This window comes from Prionailurus bengalensis, chromosome A1 (genome assembly GCF_016509475.1).
Source record: "Prionailurus bengalensis isolate Pbe53 chromosome A1, Fcat_Pben_1.1_paternal_pri, whole genome shotgun sequence".
Taxonomy (NCBI): domain Eukaryota; kingdom Metazoa; phylum Chordata; class Mammalia; order Carnivora; family Felidae; genus Prionailurus; species Prionailurus bengalensis.
Window position 1 is genome coordinate 164,589,709 of NC_057343.1, and position 17,263 is coordinate 164,606,971.

Genomic DNA, 17,263 nt, shown 5'->3' on the forward strand with positions numbered 1-17,263 from the left:
TGATCATCCACTGACTCGTCTGGAAAAATATGTATATATTGTGTATATTTTTATGTAGATACACATATGTATTGCTCAACTATGTGCTAATTCAATTCTTCGTTCTTTAACATATAAATTGGTCCCTTTGTGATTTGTAGATTTACCTTTCTGTTATATAAGCTTATATTACAAGATTTTATCTTTGTCATTTGTCTCAAATAATTACCCAAACAGGAATTGAAATAAATATAGTATCTATGCTAATTGCCAATTTAGGTAAAGATACTATCAGCAATTTATATAGAAATATAAATGGAAAAAATATATATAAACATATATGTTCATAATATTTTTTTTTTCAACGTTAATTTATTTTTGGGACAGAGAGAGACAGAGCATGAACGGGGGAGGGGCAGAGAGAGAGGGAGACACAGAATCGGAAACTGGCTCCAGGCTCTGAGCCATCAGTCCAGAGCCTGACACGGGGCTCGAACTCCCGGACCGCGAGATCGTGACCTGGCTGAAGTCGGACGCTTAACCGACTGCGCCACCCAGGCGCCCCGATAATATTTTATAACCTGGGAGATAGAATTAAAAAGCAGAAACTGTCATGTTTGTTTTAGCTTTATATTATTACGTAGTTGGTCATTTTGTACTTAAAGAAAAGTTGTTTTATGGAAGAAGTTTTATGATTCCAGAATCAATTTATGTTTTATATTTTGTAAATACTTTGAACATTATATACTATATCCTTATATTATGTATTTGCATGTTGGGGCACATGGGTGGCTGAGTCGGTTAAGCGTCCGACTTCAGCTTAGGTTATGATCTCGCAGTTTGTGAGTTTGAGCCCCACGTCAGGCTCTGTGCTGACAGCTTAGAGCCAGGCGCCTGCTTTGGATTCTGTGTCTCCCTCTCTCTCTCTCTCTCTGCCTCCCCTGCTCACACTGTGTCTCTCAAAAATGAATAAATGTTAAAAAAATAATTTTAAAAATATATGTATTTGCATGCGGTTCTTATGGCAAATACTATAGCAAACATATTTTATATTCCTTCCTGCTATCATTTATACTTTCCTTATTACAGTGTGAGTTAAAATAAGTTATGCTTCCTTTTGTAGTTTCAAAGAAAATAGCTATTGAATTAAAATATTTTGAGGAGCTTTGAAAAAAATAAGAGTTCTTGGTAGTATTTCTTAAATTCTCATGTGAATATGAATCACCTGGGGTTCTTGTGAAAAGTATGGACTTCAGATTCAGTGGGTCTGAGACCTTGCATTTCCAGGCAGTCCCCATGTCATTGTTCCCCTGGCCCCTCTGAGCAGCATAGTTCTACAGTCAAACGGTACAGATGTAATTATATTTGTAATTACGTATGTAATTACCGCTATATATATTGGTATACATATATATGTAATCAAAGGTACAGAAATGTGAAGGACAAAGAATGAAATCAAAGTCTAAGCTCTTCAGTTGACTGTGTATTTAGAATCTCAAGTGAATGGTCTGCATTTCTCAAGTTCATTGACCTTTCTCATTGGTTTATTTTCCATTCTAATGTTTTTGTTTGTTTGTTTGTTTTAAGCTCTTTTGACAGCATGTTTGTTTACCAGCAAAGAGGACTGGGGCCAATTGAAGAAGACACTATTCTTGTCATAGATCCAAATAATGCTGCAGTACTACAGTCCAGTGGAAAAAATCTGTGAGTTAAATTACTTATTTTTTTTTTAATGTTTTATTTTTGAGAGAGAGCGAGAGCGTGCACGTGTGCGAGTGCATGGGGGAGGGGTAGAGAGAGAGGGAGTCAGAGGATCCCAAGTGGGCTCCTTGCTGAGAGAAGACAGCCTAATGCGGGACTCAATCCCACATGTGAGATCATGCCCTGAGCAGAAATCAAGAATCAGACACTTAACCAACTGAGCCACCCAGGCTCCCCTACTTATGTTGTTATTAAGGCTCTTGCTGCATATATTTTATCAAAGTGTGTCACTGGCTCTGGTCCTGTAAAGGGTGTATTGTACAGCAGTGGCAAAAAAGCAGAGCTTAAGAAAGCAGGCGACTAATTGGACCATCCCATCTTTCATTTTCTAAATAGGTGGCTCTAAACTGAAATTAGAATCACCTGGGAAGCTACAGAAAAATTAGATTGGATTTAGTCTGCAATGAGGCCCAGGCATCAAAACAGTACTTTTAAAGCTCCCCAGGTATTCTAATAGGTACTCAAACTTCATAGAACCATTGATACACATAGCTAATGAAGTGAGCTGCTAGTCAGCTTAGATTTGAAGATTAAAAAAATTTTTTCAGCGTAAAAGTTACATAACCAAACTCATCAAGTAATCAACATTAAGGAAAAAGGCTTCTTTCTTCCCATCTCAAAGGGAAGACTAAACAAATGGCATTTTTAGCTTTTCTTAGCATGCATAGGTAATTTGGCCTTGAAAGCCGCTTATTATTTGCTCTTATTCCTAGATGACATTTGGCAACCAAAAAAAAAAAAGTTGGCTGATATTCGTGGTCATAGAAAGGAAGGGCACCTGCTTACAGTGTCCTCAACCATTTTAACCTGGCAGCTTGAGGAACTATACCCTGCTCCATCTGCTTAGGCACAGGAAAAGCCAGGGAGCCATCCATCCACCTGAGTGCAGCTGCTTATGGAGATGGTGATACTTTTTTATAGGATTCTAAGATGGTGGAATCAGGGGCCAAATCCTAATACCAGCTTTATCACTTCGTGTATTTGAACCTGTCTCTTCTATGCTTTACTAATGAATCAGAAACATTCTTTTTCCAGAAGGGAATCAGAGAAAGGCAGAGCAACTGTTGCCAAATGAACCTGGCCAGCCATGGGGAGTCTGTATTGAAAGCAAATCATAACTCTCACATTCAGTCACCAAAACACAGATTTAGTTCAGTCAATTAGTCAAGGTCAGGGTGTTCCAATCTTGGCACATGAAAAAAGAATCTGTGGTGTCAACACCTTGGTTAAGGCTAGAAGCTGACAAACAGCCTGTGGATTGTTGGATGTCATGTGACCAAACCACATTAAGATATTGTCCAGGTGTTTGTTAATTCTAAGTTCCTTAAGCCTGTGAGCCTCTGTCTACATTACAGTTCTCCCACCCACATCATTCCAACTGATTTTCTTAAATAGATTAACCTTCTCTAATGATTATCCAGAACACCACTTCACTTTGCTTAGATGAACACAGCCCCTGTCTGCTGGAAGATGTTCTGTTGGGTTTTATTGTGTTTAGGAGACGCTCTTAAAGCTTTTGAGTCATATAATTAATATTTTATATTAATACGGCATTCATTACATTACCTTGAAGTATACTGAAGCTATTCAAACTATATAAATCCATTTACATTTTTCAACACAATTTGCTTTATGCACATTTCTAAAATGGTAATATTACCTTTGAACTCATTTTTAAATTGATGTGATTTGTGTTGTTTAATATACCATACTTTGTAATAAATATTTGTAATTGGTTGTAGGCTTCACTTACGGATTTTTGAAATATTAAATGCCATTTGAGATTTGTCACAAGGAGGTTTCTATGATAACAGGCATTTTCATTTAACTTATGTTGGTCTTTAGGAATGCAGGTACCCATTTATCAATTTATCAATTTATATTACCTTTACAGATTAATTAGCAAGAAATTCCTCTCATGTGGGCTTTGGGAGTAATTGTACAATTAAGACAACTATTTTTATTTTGCAGGTTTTATTTGCCCCATGGCTTGAGCATAGATAAAGACGGAAATTATTGGGTCACAGACGTTGCTCTGCATCAGGTAATCTTCCATTTGGCAGTTATTCAAATAGAAGTTCATGGAGTTATGCTTTTGATATGCTCTAGAGCTGTGTGGGTATTTTTCTGTCACCCAGGAAGTTGATAACAAGAAAATACAACTGCCAAAACTGAAATTTTTCTTTTTGAACTCAGTGCCAGGAAGAGCTAATATGTACGTAACTGAGTCACCCTTCTCTGCAGGGCTGGTGGGACACCTAAGGGCCTGATGTGAGGCTTCACCCTGACCACTGTATAGGCCATCCCACCCTCCTTCTTGGCTTTTCCACATTTGCTTTTCTTTCCTGCATCCCCAAGTCTTAGTTCTGTTTTGTCACTTGTTGTTTTAAACTACCTTAATCTATAAATCCTTCAAGGTCTTTAGTACATCCATGTTTATGTATAAAACATTTTTGTTGTTTTTAAAGGAAATTATATTTCAATCACAGAATAGCCTAAAGTCTTCCTCTCAGAAGATAAGCTCTACTATCCATTTTATGAATAAGTGGCAAAGAGGTATGAAAACTAGAAAAAAAAAAACACAACTAGAACTCAGAAGACATAACTGTAAAAGTCTTCAAACATCATCTCAGTAAACATTTATTGCTTATGTATTATCGGGAGAGCATTGTACTATTATTACATTAGCCAAGGAGAGACCCAAAAGGAAGTGTGAGGTGGGTGGATGGAACAAGACATCCAAGTACTAGTCTCCCCTCACCACTAATTACCTGGATGACCTTGAGCAGATTACTAATGTCTAAGGGCCTCCCTTATCAAATGAAGGAATCAGACCAAATGATCTTTAGAGTCCCATCCTGTTCTACACAGTATCTTCCTCTAAATAAATCTCTGGGAGCTTACACTATAATTGCCTGTGAAAGTCTTCTAAGGCAGGAGTGTGCCACTAGTAACCATGCGAAGTGGGTAAGGCTTTTGTTCCTTGTTAAAAAGGTGTTCAAACTGGATCCAAACAGTAAAGGTGGCCCTCTGTTAATCCTGGGAAGGAGCATGCAACCAGGCAGTGACCAGAATCACTTTTGTCAACCCACTGATGTGGCTGTGGATCCAGACACTGGAACCATCTATGTCTCAGACGGTTACTGCAACAGTCGGATTGTGCAATTTTCACCAACTGGAACGTTCATCACACAGTGGGGAGAAGGTACTCAATAAGACTTGATCTCCAATTGTTATTCTTAGCCAGTAACACTAGGAACTAGAGATTGGCCACCCCTCACATTCTCTAGGATTTAATTGTCCCCTCCAGTGGGAAAAGCATGGCCTTTGTACGCACCCAGTTGCCAGCTTTCTCACACACACACACACACACACACACACACACACACACACAGTCTTGTGAGAGGGAAAAAGAATGCCTCAACCTGAAAACTTTGTCCAAAAAGGGAGAAAATCTGTAATGTGTTTGTGGGTAAGAGATATTATAGAACAAACTTAGTACCTCATTTTTCCCCTGGTTCCAAATATTTAATGGTTTACTATCATGAATTTGGAAAACTAGAAAACTTTAACATTAGAGGTTTGGGTGATTTTACAAATTGTATAGCTGAGATTTTTCTTTCTTCTATAGAATCTTCTGGGAGCAATCCTAAACCAGGCCAGTTCAGGGTTCCTCACAGCTTGGCTCTTGTGCCTCATTTGGGCCAATTATGTGTGGCAGACAGGGAAAATGGTCGAATCCAGTGTTTTAAAACTGACACCAAAGAATTTGTGCGAGAGATTAAGCATGCGTCATTTGGAAGAAACGTATTTGCAATTTCATATATACCAGGTATTTCATCTTTATTTGTTATATTTTGTCACGCTGTCCTCTATCCTTACAAGTTACTTCTCTTATCTTAATATACTCTTATTATAATTTTTTTCTTATTAAGGGATTGAAGATGCTTTATCAGATCTTACTCTCTTTTAGTGTAAAGATGCCTTGTAAATCATTTTCAACTCAGGTGACCCTGTTCTTTATTCAGCAATAGGAAAGAACTCAAACTTAACTGTGTGTAATGCATTCAAAAATTGTTTCCAAACATTGATTTTCATTTTTCCTTAATGATGATCATTTGCTCTAGTTATTAAATGATTCATATTTTGTCTTCACACATCATCAACAGATGGTGTGTGTCTGAAAAATCAGTATCCAAAATGCTTCTGCTCCACATTTTTTTTAAAAAGCAGTGGCCAAGTTTTTTCCCAAAGATAAATATGTAAATTAAGTGAGGCTTGTATTTAAATGTCAGGAGGAGTGACCAATAAAATCCAGAATTTTGTTTCCTATTTTCAGAATAGATTTTCTTGATGTGAAGAAAATCAGAAAAATAATATAAACTTATGACATAAGATCCAGTTAATTCATATTACAAAATAACTTGCATAAGGTTTCTTTAAATCATTAATACTGAACAACTGAAAATATATTTCTAAACTATATATTTTTTATATTTCATAAATATAGGTGTACCTATATTAAAGTAGTATTGACTATTTGTAGCCACCACTGTTATATTTACATTTCTTGTTTTATTAAAGTTGCATATGCCTGCTGTCTTCCCAAGCTGCCCCCAATTTATTTAGGACATGGAATAAACGGATTCAAGTATGCAGATAAGGAGCAAATTTGGCTTCCACAAGGAATAAGTAATGAAGTTATAAAAGACTCATAAATTAATGTCAGTGAAAAAGAAATTCTCATGTTGGTTTTTATTTTATATCTAAGGAATAAATTTGGCAAGTCCATTCACTTAAAAAGAGGGTGATCAAGTTCATAGTGAATAAAAATAAATCAAATATGAAGAGAAAAACATTAAGAGAGAAGATGAGAGAAAATCTGGTTAAAAACAATCTAAGCAAAGACAAAGTGTATTATAATTGGAATTCTCTCTACAATATTGCACAACAGTAATTGATTCTCATAGTATTGATTTTTTCTTAGTACGATACACTGAAGAACCTTTTCCTGAAATCCTTAAAAAAAAGATGAAAGGATCTTCAACAGCCATTTAGTTTGATGTGTATTTTATTGTGTTTTACTTCTTTAAAACATAATATTCAATCATCTGAAGTGTTTAAGCCAAACATCACAGTTTCCATTATTTTTTATAAGTACTACTATATTAAGAAATATAATTTTGCTACAAAAAGTATTCATGAAATTAATATTAAAAGGGTGGTTTAGGGGCACTTGGGAGGCTCATTTGGTTAAGTGTCTGACTCTTGATTTCGGCTCAGGTCATGATCTCATGGTTTGTGAGATTCAGCCACGCAATAGGCTCTATGTTGAAAGCGTGAAGCCTGCTTGATTGAGATTTTCTCACTCTCCCTCTCTCTTTGCTCCTCCCCTGTTCACACTCTCTTTCCCTCTCTCCCTCTCTCAAAATAAACATTTAAAAATAAATAAATAATGAAAAGATGGTCTAATTTTTTTTAATTAGGAAAAAGTAGGTCTTTGATAATCTGAAGTATGCATCTCGTATTTTCAAACTTCATTTGTTTAAAATCATATTATTCTGTTTCTGCTATAACATCACGTATTGCCTTTGTGTATTTTTCTCTGATTCTTCTGGTAAGGATAGCAGATATTACTTATTTTTTAAAAGATCTAACATCCCACAATAATTTATGTAAAGGTTATCACTAGGATGTCTGTGATATGTCTCTCCATCTAGATCTATTCCTAAGCCTATGTATCTATATCTATATCACTATATGTGTATTCCTGATTTTTACTTGCTTCCTAAATGGAGAGGCCTTATAATTCTTGGTTTTCCTATTGCAAGATTAGTCCCTTAACCTGTTTGCCCCTGTTGTTATTACTTAAGAAGATAAATTTGCTTAGTGTATTATTTTCTACTTTTGTTTTCAATTATAAGGACCAGGCTGACCCTATATTAATAGTCTGTGTAATGTACATGTATATATTTGAAGGCCAGTTTTCTCCATATTTTAAAGAGTGTTTAACTGGATGTGTTGTCACAGGTTTGCTCTTTGCGGTGAATGGGAAGCCTTACTTTGGGGACCAAGAACCTGTACAGGGATTTGTGTTGAACTTTTCCAGTGGGGAAATTATGGATGTCTTCAAGCCAGTGCGCAAGGTATTCACATATATTGCCTAGGTATCCCTTTTCATGGGAATAAACTAAAATAGGAATCTTGGCGTTTGATTTGTACTTGAATAATTTTTAAAATCTTGAAGGAGATGTGATAACCAACCGTCTTAGCTAGGTTGATAGGGGTTTCCTGTTACTATGTTTTATTTAGAATAAATATCCTTGTCTGTTCTTAGATCAATTTCTTCAGATACAAAGGAACACTGTATGCTTTCTAAGGTTCTTAGTAGACTTCATACAGGATAGCAGGTTGAAATTCACTGTAGTTAGAATACCAGAAAATAATGATAATAATGTCTTTTCCTGGTTTCATCCAAGTAGAGAAGATACCACAGTGTATCAAATTGTACTTTTGTAGTTCTCTTAGATCCAACAGAAATCTCGTTTGCTTTTTGTATGCTGTTACTACATTGAGCAACAAGACTTCAAAATAGCACTTCCTGGAATTTACTTAAGTCCTAAAGGCTTGGTTTAGATAAGAGACTAAAGGCTAGTTTTGAATTCACAAATGGCTTACCACTGTTTATTCTAATAGTGCTTGTTTACAAACACACTGTCTGGTTCATCATGCCCATAGCTCTTTTGTCTCTTCAATGTACTTTCTCTTCAGTATGACTGCCTGAATGATCAGATTGTTCATATAAACTTCCTAGATGTACTTGTGGCAGCACATCAATTTTAGAAAATTCAGCCTGCTCACTATCGACAGTAGCCAAATTAAAGAAAGAGCCTAAATGCCCATCGACTGACAAATGGATAAAGAAGATGTAGTATATATATACATAATGGAATATTACTTGTCAATCAAAAAGAATGAAATCTTGCCATTTGCAACAACATGGATGGAACTAGAGTGTATTATGCTAAGAGAAATTAGAGAAAGATAAATATTATATGATTTTACTCATATGTGGAATTTAAGAAACAAAACAGATGAATATAGGGGAAGGGAAGGAAAAATAAGATGAAAACAGAGAGGGAGACAAACCATAAGAGACTCTTAAATAGAACAAACTAAGAGTTGCTGGAGGGGTGTGGGGTAGGGGGATGGGCTAAATGGGTGATGGGCATTAGACGGGGCACTTGTTGGGATGAGCAGTGGGTGTTAGATGTAAGTGATGGAACATTATTACACCATATGTTAACTAACCTGGATTTAAACTTTAAGTAAAAGAAAAAAAAATTCAGCCTGCCAAAATGCTGCTAATAAGAGTTATTTTTCAAAACATGTAAATGTTTACTGGCTTTACTTGGATCAAAATGCAGTTGCCATAAAGCACTGGACAAACTATCTCCATACTCATAATTCTTACAGTATTCTTTAAAATACCAAATTTGCTAGATTAAAAAAAAAAAACTTTAAAGTGTCTCAATATTTGAGAAATATGTCTGTGAGAGTACTGACAGCTAGTCTGGGATTTATTTATCCTAGAGATATTTATTAACTCCCTACTCTGTCATACACCATGTTAGATAACTAAGGATATGGTGGTGAACAGAACAGGACATAGCCTACATAGCCTCTCCCTCAAATGGAGTTTTAGCTAAAGTTACAGGATCTGAGTTGAACCAAACTGAATCTGAACTAAAGTAGTACAAATTCCTTACTTTTCCTAAGTTTCTATTGATATGCAACAAGAAGGACTTTTCACCGTATTTTACCTGAAAAGCTATACGGAATCAAATATCCAATCATAGTACCCTTCAGAAAGAAATTCATTACATTGATAATACCTATTTTACTTCAGTAGTGTTGCAGATCCTTACTGATTATCTGATATTCATTGTTTTGCCCCTTTGAGTTAACTTCCTCATATCTATTGATAAAGAGACTTAACTTTCTTTCACGTCTTCACTTTGTATTAGTACAGTGTTTGCCTTGATTGTTCTTTTAATGCTAATATAATATACTGTGTCAACCAGGACATTAACTTTTAATTCATATATACATCTAGAAAGCAAAACTATGGGCTAAGCAAGAAGCTAAATTCTACATGAGCCTTATTCTCATAAAAATATGAACAGCCATGAATGAAAATCTTAGAAAGCATTATGCCTAAACATTAGCGTTCATCAGACATTCAACAATGAATAAGTCACAAGATGTAAGTCGTAAGTCAGTATAGCAAACTTAAAAAGAGAGTCTAACTCCAAGGTGAAATTTACTTTTCCTTTCAATAAACAGGACTTACAACAAAATGTAGAAATTTGTTCTGAGTTGACTCTGTAAACTAACATCAGTTGATGAATCTCTCAGAATTCCCATTTAATCACATTATCATCACAAAGATTAAATTTGGGTGAAGGAAACCATATGGTACTCTGATTCCTAAGTATGAAGAGATTCTTCTTTCAAATCAGAAGTCAGGTTTTGCATAATGTGTACCTGTTTGTGCCTGTCCACCACATATTTCCCCATGTACTTCAGTTCTCTCTTCTGTTACATTCTTTAGAAAAGTTTATGCCCGAATGTATGAGCTTCATTTTATGTCTATGCAGGGAGGCTCAGACCCTAGGACAATAAAGATCAGGGCAAAAGATACACAGTTACCTTCCACTTTCTTACCCCCATTATCACAAGAAAGCCTACGGTCCCTAACATCTGGTTGCACACACACTCTTCAGGCTGGAATGGAATGGATCCCTGCCACTCCAAGCCAAAAGAAAAGAAAAGGAAAAAAAAAAACAAAAACAGAAAACAAAAACCAGCCTATATTTATGTTGTTTCTCTAACCTTAACAATGGAGATTAAAATTACAGTATTTGATAGGATTTGAACTCAAAATTTCACACAAGTGAAATTACTTATCCAAAGCTACAGAGTAAGTAGCACACCTGGATCATAAACACAAGTCTTTAGACCCTAAAATGTGTTTTAACCTTTTAATTCCCGGAGGTACACATCCATATACCAATGGATTATATTAAACTACAACATAACTCGGTGCAACTTCTTAGAGAGCCATTTTACTTCATATTAAGTAAGTTTAAACATTATTTCATGTTAAAGAAAACATAACTATACAGAGAACACAAATCCCTTATGCAGTTTTAAGACAGAGTATAAGATTTTGAGAGCAGGTTGATTGTCCTGGGCTCTGTCATCAGATGCCCCAGGAGGATGCTGTCATTCTTTCTTGTCAGTGTTACTTTGCTAGGGAGGGGTACCTCAAGAGAAGAGAGGAGAAACCTCAGAAAAGTTGACAAAGCCTAGACTGGAAGGTCTTTAAATCCATTCAACTCTGAAATCCTAAAGCTTACAACATGATTTTCTGTTTCAGATAACACAAAACAGAATAGTTCATTAAAGAAATTACAGTTGAGTGCTTCTGATTGCAGAAGGAATAGAGGTCCCGAAGTCCTATCCACTATTTCTACCCTCTCAGCCCCTCCAGTGGCCGCAGAGTATCTCCAACAGAACCCCTGGCTCCCTGGATCAGCTTGAGAACCAGAGATAGAAGTTTATTGTTATTGTAGCATGGAATTGATGACATATTGTGATTTATTTAAAGCAAAGTCCTTAGCTAATGACGAGTTCACACATTTCCCCCTCACCTATTTATATTATTTTTCCTATCAGAAAATATGCAGCACTTTACAACCATATGCTCTGCAAAGCAGTTTCTAAGAACATATTTTGGTACAGAAGAGGAACTGCCTAGAATTTACAAGTCTGTTGCCACGTATTAGCTGAACCCAAAATAAAGATGAACATTTAATGACTGGCTTGTGAGATTTCAACAAGGCAACATTTTGATTTCTGGCTTTCTGTTCTTCTCATGTGCATTTGTCACAGCTCATTTGATAGTATGAAGGAATGAGCCTCCTTGGCATGGCTGTCTCCTGTTTCTTTTCAGTGTGACAAATTGTTGATGATTCGCAAAGTACAATAGTATCTCCACAGTATGTATTCTGCCTGCCTAAAGTGAGCTAGGAACAGTAGTTTGCCTCATTGGTGCCCTTTGTACTCAGCAAACTGAAGTGGGCAGATCCTGTCTGATAAGACCACAGTCAGGATAATGCTCCTGTTCACACGCACTGGTCATATTTCTGAGAACTGTATACTCAGGCCTACTGACCTCAAAGGTGAAAAAAAATCATCCATATCCTACCAGCTGGTGGACACGTGGCACCTCCGAAAGCTTCAGTAGCCAGACAGAAATGGCAGCAGCACAACATTTTAAGGCTGCTTTTCCAGGAACTAGTTTAGTGGCCTTAGGAAAGTCACAGAAAGTGCTCCCCTGTCTCATGTCCTCATGACTGAGATGGCAATGATTTGAAATGGAACTATGTCATGAAGAAAAACATTAAACCACTGAATATTGAAATAGGTAAAAAAAACAAAAAACAGGAAGTACTTGCAGGAAACACTCTATTTGTTTCCTTTTGCTGACTGAAAATACTACAAATACTGGGCTTCAGAGTAAGCAAACCCCACATTTGCTGTGTATCACCTTGGATGCATTCAGACTGAATGCCCTGAAACTTTGAAATGACTCCTCTTATCAGTAACGTATAAACAGCTTGTCAGGTAGCATATGGTAGGTAGCTTGATGGGAGCAATAACAAAAATTAATACTCAGTCTTTTTTTACTTGTGTAAATTAAAACAGGCAAATGTGATAGTGATTAAAAGAAGAAAGAAACATGGCGGCAGAAATAAATATAACTAAATAGGTGGCTAATGTAACAGCAAGTAAACAAAACTGTAAAAAATTAATCTTCCTATAAATGCTCACTTTTAAAAGGTTTGAAAGTCAGTGGTGAGAGTCCCTTGGCATTTCCCGAGGGGGCAGAGTCGGTGCCTGGTGAATGAGTGAATGCTTCTTCTTGGCCTAGAGTTGCTTTGACAGAATTATAGGTTGTTTGGTTTGATTCATAAGCTTCTTGCTTTGTTGTGTGCTTTGCTTTGTTTTTCTGCCTTTTCATGAAGAATTCAAGTGTAGGCTCACCACCCTCATTTTTATTCTGGCAGCACTTTGACATGCCTCACGATATTGCTGCGTCAGAAGATGGGACTGTGTATGTTGGAGACGCTCACACCAACACTGTGTGGAAGTTCACCCTGACTGAAAGTATGATTTTTAGAGTATTATTGTCCACATTTTCCCCCAGTTGCATCGCTTAAGAGCATGTGAAAAAAATATTTTCATTCCCTTCTCTTTTTATTGATAGGAGAAGGAAATCAAAGCATAATTGGCAGTTGTTAAATGACCTGTTTGGTTTCATTCCAGGGATTAAGCTGATTTTTAAAAAGTAGAGAGAAACACTTTTTTTTTTTTTTTTTTCCTGGCAGTTATCCCCTTGTTTCCACAGATACTCCGTAGGAAATTCTTGATGCCTGGAGTAATGTCTGTTACATTGAAAGCCAATGTTAATTCCAAGTTAGTTCCAGAGGGAGATGATGGGTTTGGCAAAGCAGAGGAGCTACTGGCTTCCACCCTGGTGTCACTTCCCATGTGGCTCTTCAGCTCTCGGTAGCTGCCGAGCACCTAGGAGCACCAGCACATCTGTGTCAGACACATAGTATCCCAAGCAGGAAGCATTGCATTTTCTCCTTTAGACTTCAGCTTGTTCAGAATACTGAACTGTTGTTTCACATAACTCAAAATTATGTCTGGGGACAGAAGAGTTTCCCCATTAGGATCAAGCCAGCTACTTTTGGGGATTTTCTAATGGCAATTTGGACATTATTTCTAATTCTTGAAAAGTATACTAACCTAGCCTCTGACATCATACTAAAAACAAGTTTCTCAATTAAACAGGGTCCAGGGCACCTGGGTGGCTCAGTCGATTGAGTGTCTGACTTTTGATTTCAGGTCAGTCATAATCCCTGGGTCATAGGATCGAGCACCACGTCAGGCTCCATGCTGAGTGTGGAGCCTGCTTAAGATTCTCTCTCTCTCCCTCTGTCCCTCTCCCGCACTCGCTCTCTCTCTCTCTCTCTCACAAAAAAAAAAAAAAAAAAAAAAAAAAATGCAGGGTAGAAACAATAGGAGAAGATAGGGTTAAAGAAAAGAATTAAAGAATGGAAGACAGTAAAGCTGAGGTATCAGGAACTGCAACAAGCAATTTTAGATAGATAATAAGGTCATTTGGAATTAATGAAGATAAATACTAATTATAACAAGGAAAAGTGAAAATTACAACAAAGAAAAGAAGTAAGTTATGAGAAAGAGAAGTAATATCAAGAGTCCAAAAACTTTAATCGTTCAGCATACAGATCTTGGAACCCAAGTAAATTTGATAACTGCTATCTTCAGAATTGTCCTTTGAGTAGCTTTTGCTGTTTTGTAATAAGGACCCAGTTAGAGTTGAGGGCACAGAGATGTCTGTGGACTGTTCTACTCCAGCAGTAGCCTTACATTCCCCTTGTAAGTGTAGCTCTCCCACCACCTGCCTCCTCAAAGAGGAACCAGAACGTGTGGGCAGACAGGAAAGTAAATAGATGGATAATTCCCAATTCCAAGACTAACTCCAGGCTTTTCCAGATTAAAAAAAAAAAAAATGAATAGCTTTCAAAATAGAAAAGACCTCAGAAATCTAGACAGTATCTTCATTTTGCAGACAGGAATATGATACTTGAACTCATCAAGATTCTGGTCTGAGGGTCTTGATACCATCCTAGTGGTCAGTACTCAACAGAGATGCATATCCAAGTCACGGTGGGGAGGGCTTTCAAAACACATGGCCAGATCCTACTCAAGATCTAAGAAGAGGGTGACAATATGTGTATTTTGGAAAGGCTTCCAAGTGTTTTTGACAATCCCTTGGTTGAGAAGCGCTGCAATAAGCATTCAACTTTGAAAGAGAAAAACGCTCTCTGGAGTCCAGAATGCAACTGAATAATAAATCTCGAAAACAGTACTTGTGGAACAGTAAGACTGCCATCGGAGGCTAAACAAATGTCCCCTGTCTTTGCATTCTACTATTTAGCTAGTGAAATCTACTTATGTAGCTAGAATACTGGTAATCAAACATGGCAGAGTTAGTCATCAGTCCATGTCCATATAAAAACAGAACCACTTGATATTTCAAAAATACATTCATTATGAACTCCATAAGGAAAATCTTATTTTGAATATGAAGAGCTTAGAAATATTTCAGCTTTCCCTAGGAGACTGTATCCAGGATTCATGGGCCTGGCACCAAATTAGTGGTTTGTCTTAAAACTCTTCTGTAATATGATATTGCATTTGATGAAGTGAAAATATTTGCTACTAAGCAAAATTAATGTCAAAATTAAGTTTTCAAATCTTTTTTGGAGATTTTGATTTTCTTTTTCCTTTGCTGTGCTATTTACAGAAATGGAACATCGATCAGTAAAAAAGGCTGGCATTGAAGTCCAGGAAATCAAAGGTTGGTCAGATTCCTCTTATGACTGTGAAACCCAAGACTATTTGTGCTGAATTATTTTATGGCTCTTGATTGCACATTAAAAAATATCAGACTAAAAATATAATCCGGTAAATCATCCATAACTTCTACTATGTACTGAGCCTTTAAACCTGCATGTTGCTACTGTTTTCTCTGTTAAATGGACTGGTAATAATGAGCTCAAATTCACTGATTTCAAGTGATAGAAAGTGATTCTGAACAAGCGGGCCAAAGACATTCAAAGAGGAAAAAAAAGTAAGTCAGCCACTTTTAGAAGTACATTAACCTCAGACAAGCAGAAAAATACCATCCAGTATACTGGAAAAGGCCTTCCATAATGGGCTGTAGTCTAAATGAGTGAAAAACATATCTTTGGTGAGTTTCTGTTATCGGGGCCTGACAAGATGAGCTGTTCCCTAAGCTCCAATCTTAGCACCAATCGCCCCAAAATTTACTGAGGGCCATCTATGTATAAGGGGCTATAATTGGTTTAAGGGAAATGTAACTGTGCCTGACTTCAAAAGACTTATAACCTATAAGGGGAGAGAGGGAGAGAGGGAGAGAGAGAGAGAGAGAGAGAGAGAGAGAGAGAGTGTGTGTGTGTGTGTGTGTGTGTGTGTGTGTGTGCACGCACACGCATATGCATATACACAAATAAGTATAGCTTTGGTACATACTATCAGGAATGGGAAATGGAATTTAGCTACTGTTAAGCAACCACTGGTTTAATTCGAAATCCTAGTCAAATTATTCTCTCCCTTTCCTAGGATCAGTTTATATTTGTACATGTTATACTATCTGCAGGGTTTTGACATGGTCATGTAAAATTAAGAACTCAATATAGGGTGCTCCCAATGTTTAAAAAGCAAAGTGATTTCATTATTAGTTGCTTTATAAATGATTCACCTAGATATTCAGACTTAACCCTAGGCTTTCTTGTTTTCCTTTCTCATGAAAGCAGATGGAAAAAGATACAAAGAAGCAAGAACCAAGAGGGTGCTTAGGGATTTTATATAGGCAGATAAGAGAATATAGCCAACTCAAGGTTGAAAGGGGTAAGATAATATTATAAAATAAATAGCAAATGTTTGGCATTTATAGAGATTCAACACAGGTGACTCTACTGGGTGGCATTGATACCACACTCATATTGAAGAGTTCCTGATCCTTTATTTTTCTATGATTGTTACATACAGAATTATTGGTGAGTTGTTTTCCCTGGAATAAGTATATTATTATTAATAATAGCTATCATTCATGGAGCACAAACAATGAACTATACAAAAATTACTAAATTAATTCCTTACACCAGCCATGTGATAATTTGGTATTATCCCCATTTTACACATGAAGAAATCGAAGATCAGAATTACTGCTAAGTGATAGAGCCGGGGTTAAACCACAGTTTATTTGCCACTGAAGTCTGTGCTGTTAACCACTATTCCTGTACTACTGAGGAGAAATGAATACCACCAATTCATTTACCATAAATTCTTCCAAGAGCTATAGGTTGCGGATGGTTGTATTTACTCTGAAATCTCTGGGATTTCACAGTGGCCTCAAGCCACTTCTGTTTAAATAAGTTCCACCAAAAATAAAATAAAAATCCTAGATTATAGTGTTTGGATTGTTGAGAACAGCCCATCCACACTGATCTCTTCTTGCCTGGCCAATGAAGGATGAACAGTGAGCGCTCTCCCCACACCATTTCCTCTTTCCTCTTGTGCACACCACTGACTGAATTCAGAAAACCTCCCAGCCTTGTGGCGGAACACAGGAGTTCAAATAGTAAATGTCATTGAACTATCTTGTCATGACATTCACATTTTAATAGGAATACCTAAACTCAAATACCCAAGCTCAAATGAAGTTCTTCTAGTCCTCTGTTGGATTCATATGACTCTCATTAAACCTTTCTTTTTTTAAGATTATTTCCTTATTACACAAAGGAGTATAAAGCATGCTGAATCTCCAAAAGTTTGTCTT

At 36.7% G+C, this 17,263-nt stretch overlaps 2 protein-coding genes across 42 annotated transcripts in view; one reads left to right on the forward strand and one right to left on the reverse strand.

Annotated features, from left to right (window-relative positions):
* PAM (peptidylglycine alpha-amidating monooxygenase) overlaps positions 1-17,263 on the forward strand; it is a 286,547-nt gene that overhangs the window by 251,525 nt on the left and 17,759 nt on the right. For all 40 annotated transcript variants that reach the window (XM_043594861.1, XM_043594730.1, XM_043594826.1 and 37 more), the window contains 7 exons: positions 1,567-1,683; positions 3,712-3,784; positions 4,735-4,945; positions 5,372-5,572; positions 7,771-7,886; positions 12,876-12,975; positions 15,206-15,259. In XM_043594861.1, coding sequence (XP_043450796.1) covers positions 1,567-1,683; positions 3,712-3,784; positions 4,735-4,945; positions 5,372-5,572; positions 7,771-7,886; positions 12,876-12,975; positions 15,206-15,259 — 872 coding nt within the window. The remainder of the gene's footprint in view (positions 1-1,566; positions 1,684-3,711; positions 3,785-4,734; positions 4,946-5,371; positions 5,573-7,770; positions 7,887-12,875; positions 12,976-15,205; positions 15,260-17,263) is intronic.
* GIN1 (gypsy retrotransposon integrase 1) overlaps positions 1-17,263 on the reverse strand; it is a 79,386-nt gene that overhangs the window by 11,596 nt on the left and 50,527 nt on the right. The gene's annotated exons all lie outside the window — the stretch shown is intronic.